The sequence below is a fragment of the Micromys minutus genome, assembly GCF_963924665.1.
Source record: "Micromys minutus genome assembly, chromosome: 7".
NCBI classification, from domain to species: Eukaryota; Metazoa; Chordata; class Mammalia; order Rodentia; family Muridae; genus Micromys; species Micromys minutus.
This window is the reverse complement of record NC_137976.1, coordinates 4,998,784-5,006,240: the sequence shown is the minus strand read 5'-3', so window position 1 is coordinate 5,006,240 and position 7,457 is coordinate 4,998,784. Positions and strand designations below refer to the sequence as shown.

General features: G+C 43.5%; 1 protein-coding gene across 2 annotated transcripts in view; it reads left to right on the top strand.

The window, feature by feature from the left end:
• The window catches only part of ITSN1 (intersectin 1), a gene marked incomplete at its 3' end in the record, with an annotated part of 162,665 nt that overhangs the window by 42,247 nt on the left and 112,961 nt on the right, over nt 1-7,457 (top strand). For both annotated transcript variants that reach the window (XM_080919323.1, XM_080919324.1), the window contains exons 2-4: nt 4,004-4,063; nt 5,678-5,770; nt 6,837-6,900. In XM_080919323.1, the coding sequence (XP_080775449.1) occupies nt 4,036-4,063; nt 5,678-5,770; nt 6,837-6,900 (185 nt within the window). In that variant the 5' untranslated portion in view covers nt 4,004-4,035. The remainder of the gene's footprint in view (nt 1-4,003; nt 4,064-5,677; nt 5,771-6,836; nt 6,901-7,457) is intronic.

Here is a 7,457-nt window from a genome sequence, read left to right as displayed (position 1 = left end):
GTGACACTGCAATTGTCTTGTGAGCCCAAGAGCAGTGCGCACATTCACAGGCCCGGGGGCTCCTGTCCGCTTGCTTTCTTCTTTCTTCTTCCCCACACTGTGCATTGTTTGTCATCTTGTCCAGAAACACTGGATTTCTGTTGAAGTTTTGGTCTCTGCCCCTCACTTCACTCTCTATTCCCTCTCTGGGCCACTCTGGAGCAAGGCTCATAGAGAGCAGAACTGGGGGAACTTGATTCCCTTACAACCTGTCCTGAGTAGCTAGCCTTGTGTGCTTTGAACACAGTGTTGGGCTTAATAAGGGCCTGAGGCCCTGCCCTGCGGCTTCAGTAGCTGTGGCAGAGCTGGACTCCTGCCTTTTGACATGTTGCATGCGATAATTTTTCTGAAATACAGAAATAATTTACAAGTTATTTTTCAGATCTGGTGATAAAATGGTACCTGGTGTCCTGCTTGCTTGCAGTTCCTGATAGGGAGGCTGAGGTAGGAGACTGTACATTGAAGGCCAGCCACGGAGGTACAGCCCATCCCTAGACCAGCTTTTGACTGCTATGTTGACGAACACCTTCATGCACTCCTCCCAGTGGTTTGATTTTTATTAGATAGATTTTATGTTAAATCCAGCTTAAGATCAGTGACCCTAAGAGTGCCACGCTGTAGCTGGACAAAAGGTGGAAGATAGAGAATGAATCCTATCCCAATGGTGGGCACAGGGTGGAGTCTGCACTTTCTCAGTTGCCCCTTCACAGATGCTCAGCGCAGGGGAAGTAGAAACAGCTCTCAGCAGGGCTAGGGTATGAACTGAATCTAGCACTGGTCAGTCTTTCTTTCTGTGAGCTGTCTCTACTTCCCCTTCAGCTTACATGCTAGTTTGGGGGACAGAACTCTAGAGGATGGAAATTCATTTCTTTGGTTAATAGCAATTATTCTTAGGTTCTTGGACAGGAACTGACACTAATATACTTTGGTCATAAGAGTTCTGTCTGTCTAGTTTTGATTCTCCCAAGGAGCTATGAAATATTTAATGTAAGGCATAACATTATAAGAATGGTGACTGAAAATATAAACAATAAGTATAAGCTTATTTAAATAAACAATAGTATGCTTTTTAAATACCCTTATACAATAGGTAATATTAAGAGTATACTGACTAACTTAATTAAGAGCGCCTCGGTTTTTCTCTCTGAAATGGTTTTAGTAACAAATGATTGTTTCTTGTAGATTCGTTCAAACTCATGTCTAAATTTTCTTGGTTATATTTTAGTTATATATGTGTATTTCCAATCATTTTTATTTTGTACTGTTTTAAGAGTTTTGTAAATTCTAGGGAGGTAGATAGAACCTTTCCTTCAAATTTGTTGCTTTATTGTACACTAAACCTGGCTGCAAAAAAAAAAAAAAAACAGCATGTTTGTCTGGATTGTGTTTATTAAAAAGAAGTCTAGAATAACTTAATAGTAGCTAATGTCACTGTCACTCGGTGTTGACGTCGCTGAGGTGGAGTAGGGTACTTAACTTGCTTAGCATGTGGGGCTCAGATTCAGTTCCCAACACCAAAAGAAAGAAGAAAAGGAAACATGGGAACAAAAGGAAAAATTATGCGATTACTTCATTAGTGGCTAAGAAAAAAACTTCCAAAAAATTAGCATTTATGCCTTAATAAAAACCAAGTAATGTAGGAGTCTCAGGAAACTACTGAGACAGTCAGGCGCAAGGCGTAAGGAACCACCTCTGAGGTGCAAAATACTGAGAATGCTGCAGCAGTTCTGTCTGTAATGGACAGAGGTAAGACCTGTACTTCCAGATGGAGCAGATCCAGTAAACCTAAGATGTTCGTTTGCAAAAGAAATGAAATGGCCAGCGAGTGGTGAAGTCTGCAGTCTCTGGGCACACGGGGGTTAATTTGTCCTTACTTTGCAGTAGATGGGTAGGGTACAGCATACTTTCGAGGGTGTTGAGTCATTGTTTCACTTGGCTTTAGAAACTCAGAGCTGAGCCTTTTTGGAAAGGTGGCTGGGAAAGTGTGCGACCCGTCACTCGCTCCAGCCTCGTGTGAGTGTCGGGTGAGGGAACGAGCGGTAAAAGCTTTGGAGAAACGAGGGAAGAGAGGGACAGCTGCAGCCTCTGGGGAATTGTCATGTCCACTGTTCCACTAGACTGGCAGACCTCTGCTTAAATCTGGTGCCTTGGCCAAGGTATGTCACTCATACAGAAGATTATCACTAGGGCCACCTTGTGACTGCAAATCTGTGTAGCCCTTACCACCATCTAAGGCAGCGTGAAGATGGCAGAGCCACTCCCTTCTCCCCCAACCCCGATCCTCTGCTGACGGGGAGCAGGTTCGAGGATGCTGATATTTGGAAGTGTCCTGAGGAAAGGCAAGTCAGTCTACCTGATTGTCTCACAGCGTCATGCCTCCCACGCAGCTTTCTGCCCCCTCTGTTAATAAAGGAGAATCCAGGGGTCACCAAGAGTTACACTCACAGCATCCAGGCAGCCAGTGATAGAGGAGGAACCAGGTAGACCAGATGGTGCAAAAGACAAAGCTAAAACACAAGTCAGAAGTCTGACGTCGTCAGTCACCATAAAGAGGCCCAGTACTAGGATAGGCAGGGGGCAGGAAAGAGCTTCTGTTGTTAAGCTATTGAGATGGTGTCTTCACTTTACAGGGCTTCACTACATGGTCTTGAACTCATGACCCTCCTGCTTCCTCTTTCTAAGTGCTGGTATTATAGGTACATACTGCCTCGTCCAAAAATGTTAACAAATACCTTCTATCTACTCCTTTTGACTAGAAATTTACTGTAATAAATTAGATCAGGGCTGCATTCGTTACTTTTCTATTGCTCTGATTAAACATCATCGCCAAAGCAGCTTATAGAAGAAACACTTTATTTTGGCTTAAGTTTCCAGAGGGATGAGAGTCCTGATGGCAGAGGGGAGGAATGGTGGCTGGAACAGGAAGCAGGCAGAGGGCAGGCATGATGGGTGGAACAGGAAGTGAAACATTTACATCTTGACAGACTTGGCAAACCACACAGGGGGAGCAGAAGTCCTGCCTCAAGTTACATATTTCTGCGAGCGTGGCCACACCTAACCCCCCCAAACATCGCCAGCAACTGGAGACTAAATACACTTACTCAAATTCAAACCCACCACAGACAAGAAGAAAAATAACCATAAAGTCTGAAGTTTTCATTTGGGAAAGAGAACTTTGTTTCTTGTTGGCTGCATATGAACTGATGAATTTATGCCTGGTGGGAAATTTTGGAAGCGGAGTTTGACATTCTGGGCAGGCATTACTGAGTGTGTAGTATTTAAATGTTTCTTGGGGTTTTGTTTTGAGAAGAGCTTCATGCAGCTCAGTCTGGCTTTAATAAACTCAATATGTGTCTGGGGTTGACCTTGAACTCTTGCCTTTACCTTCTAAATGTCTCATGTGTATGTTAAAGAGTTGCCCTTATTATTGTGTGTGAGTGTGTGTAACACGATGAGAGTTTGGAGCTCGGAAGGTTGGTGAAGTTGTTTCTCCCCTTCCACCTTTATGTTGGTTAAGGGGATCAAGCTCAGGTTGTCAGACTTGCCTTGTTGGGTAGCAAGTGCTTTTATCCACTAAGCCACCTTGACTGCCTGACTCTCAGTCCTTAGGGAGCAATTCAGAGTCGTTTGTGGTGGACACGGGCTGTGGCATTTGCTGCCCTGCTCCAGTCACTTTCCTGTCTGTTGTTTTTCCCTGGTCTGCAATGCAGAGTAATGTACGGGGCTGTGTGTGTGACCAGAAGGGGGGAGCTGTATGCCTGCAGGGTGCACAGCTCCCTGTGACCGCCCACCAGCTTCCATATTCTTTCTGCCACTAAGAATCTATCCAGGGAATCAGAAAGGGGCCCTTTCACTGTGTACTCTAGCTCTGGTGTTGGTGTTAAGATTAAAAGACAGCATGTTAGTGTTTTTATACACAGGCTTGAAGTTTTCTTAAACTTACACATTGTATTTTTAATTACAGGCGTCGATTAGCAAGGTAAACGGAACAGAACCATGGCTCAGTTTCCGACACCTTTTGGTGGTAAGTTTTGAAGCTTTCCTTTTTAATGTAAGTTGGGGCCATATTTTAAGACTTCACAATGATGGGAAATTTCAGGTAAATTAATAGTTGAATTGGGCTGGGGTGTAGCTTAGGGGTAGAACACTTGTCTAACGTGCATGTGTTCTAGCATATCTTAACTTGTGTTCTGTCTTCATTTCCACCAAGACAAACCAACTTAAACGGAAAATCAGTCAGCCCCCTGTACTCCTTGGGATGCTTAGGTGATTAGGGACTCTTTTGTTTCACTGGGTTGTTTTGAAGTAACACTAAGACATCTTAACCTGTTGGAGATTTTAGTGTGTTTATTTACTAAATGATAAAAATGGAAGTATAATACCATTACAAACCTAAAATTTAGGCACACATTGTAGCTATAAGATTTACATTGTGTCCACTTAGGCTTTAGGCAGCTTTTCATTGTCTTTGTTCAAGTTGAAACCAAGTAAGGCAGTGGTGCCTCCTTCCTTGCACTCAGATTGTTGCTTGCACAGCCTTAAAGGAGCACGCTGTACTTTTTCAGAGCCTGAATTTGAAGCATGCCATCTTTGCTGGCATGTTATTAGTGCGTGCTTGTATTTTCCTTGTCAATGCTGAGCCCGGGGCTAATGTATGCTAGACCTCAGCCCAGAGTCTGTTAAAAAGCAAAGCATGCTGTGCTACTGTGGCGGGGCTGCGGACAAAGCGCAAGGTTTGCCTGCCTGCCTGCCCTAGGCTCTGCGTTCAGTCTCCAGTTTTGCTAAAACTCAAACGTGAAAATCAGTTGCAAAGAGAATGAGAAGACACCGTGTGTTGTCCTCTGAGCACACTGACAGGAGTGTCTGGGAGTCCAGACACACATGCAGACTTTTCCAGGTTGTCAGTTATTTCGTGTTATTTGCATTTTTTGTTTTGGTTCTTAATAATATATAATCTTTATTCATCTTTGGCTCTCATTTTGTTTGTGACTGTGAAGCTCAATAGGGCAGTAAGAGCTGCTGGTCTGTGCGGGGTGGGCATCTATCCGGCACGTTTCCGAGCTGCACCACACGGGGTTTGACACAGCTCGTGTTCAGTAAATGTTTGCCTGCATCTCCTTGGAGCCTGGCCACCGCTGTCACCCCACCCTGCAGAGAGCAGGGGTTAGAATGTTGCAGGCATGATCACGCTGTGAAGCATAGCCTTCGTATGTGCCCACAGTCTTTACAGTGTTTTGTCCATCACACGGAATTACTTCAGCAGATGTTTTCAGGAGGCCACGGACTAAAATGTTTAATTACTTAAGTGTGCGCATGCATATATACATACATATTTTAGTCATTAGTTTTGTCAGAAAGTTCACTCTTAGAACATAATTCAGATGTCACACAGGTTCCTCACTTTAACTGCACCATTTGATGACCATCAGTACATTTTGAAGTTGTGTAGCTGTTACCAGATATATTTTCATACAGCCGCAGAGGAGTCTAATTGTGCTGCACCCCGTACGTCTAACCGTAGAGTTATAGGACATGCTTATAGCACACCAACAGAACTTTAAAGTGGTCATGGGCACCGTGAACCTGAACACCTTACCCTTCTCAGTAAGTCATCGTCTATCTTGTCTCTGGACTGCAGGCAGCCTGGATATCTGGGCCATAACTGTGGAGGAAAGAGCCAAGCATGACCAGCAGTTCCACAGTCTGAAGCCGATATCTGGATTTATTACTGGTATGTATGGCTCACTGTCCACACATTCTTACTTAGCAACACTCTTATGCAGAGTGGAATGGCGTGTACTGCGAGCGGGGCACTTAATCCATTTTGCCCTAGTTCAGAACCTGAATTTTTGTTATTTGCTTTCTTTTAAATGTTTGCTTATCTTCCTCGAGTGTTTGGGTGGTAGGGGCCGGAGGATAACTGGGGTCAGTGCTCTCCTGGCTTCCCCTGGCTTCCAGCTCAGGAGCTCTGGCTCCTGCCGTGTCCAGATCCCTCTCAAACCTGTCACAGTGTCCTCTGAGTTATTGGGAACTTCGTTCTGGTGGGAACTGGTTTTATTTACTCTTCGAATTCAGTCTTTAAATAGGGTAGGATAGGTGCCCTGGAGCAAAGTTCTAATCTTGTACAAGATCAGGAAACAGCAGATAGCACTTTCTAAGGATTTCATTGCTGTCTCTGGAAGTCCCTCTTGTGCCTTTCTGTGACCTTGGCTGTTTAGTCACAGCTCACCAGTTCCCGGCAGAAAGTGGGAATTAGGGTTTCCTGGGAGGATGTTTTTTTTTTTTTTTTTTTTTTTTTTTTTTGCTTTCATGAAAGATCTCCAAATGTCTGACCGGCAGAATCTTACCAGTGTTGTCCATTCTGCGCCTTACCAATAGTGTCAGTATTCCGATTAAAGCTTTTTCTAGAGCATGGTTTGTCAGTTAACTGAATGCCGTGTCCTGTGTTGTTCTCTTACCATAGTGAGACACCCTATGCAATCAGGTATTAAAATAGCTTGGTTTGGGCTCATGCTTTCTAGAAAATTGGCTTGGCTGTGCCTTTTAACATCTCCACCCTTCTCAGTATCTTCAGCCTAGGCAGAGCTGATGTAAACTCTGTACCTCTGAGGTGCATTTGGCTTTAAGTGGACCCAGGCCCTTTCTGGTGCGGAGTCAGAGACCTTCAACCTCTCTTGGGGTTATTGGTGTTTATAGCATAACCACCTCGTAAATACTGTGGTGGGTTTACTGTACTGAGATTTCTGTTGACTCCTGCTGTTTTGTTTTCCCTGAAACCTTTCCCACTTACTTTACAGGTGATCAAGCAAGGAACTTTTTTTTCCAATCTGGGTTACCTCAGCCTGTCTTAGCACAAATATGGTAAGCTGGAATTTTCCCTAAACAATGTAAAGCCAAACACTGTTCTGTCCCATTTATTTGGACTAATACTTCTGCAAAGGGCCAGAATTTGAATGGCAGTGCTATACACAGAAATTAAGTTGCAGCTGAAATATATGACTTTGAGTAGTTTCCCATGGATTTGTATATTATTCATGGTTAATTTGAATGTCCCCCATTTTTCTCTCTAATGAAAATCTTTATCTTTCATTGTTTGAGAATAAGTAGTTGTTAGAAGTATTTGGTTGGGGCTGGAAAGATGGCTCAGTGGTTGTGAGCACTGACCGTTCTTCCAGAGGTCCTGAGTTCAATTCCCAGAAACCACATGGTGGCTCACAACCATCTATAATGGGATCTGATGTTCTGGTGTGTCTGAAGACAGTTACAGTATGCTCATATATAATAAATAAATAAATAAAATCTTAAAAAAAAAAAAAAAAGAAGTATTTGGTACAGTGTGATACTTGGTCAATGCTAAGTGTGACTCTTGACATAAATAGAGTTTGGCCACAAATGTGAGTACAACAGGCTATCAGATA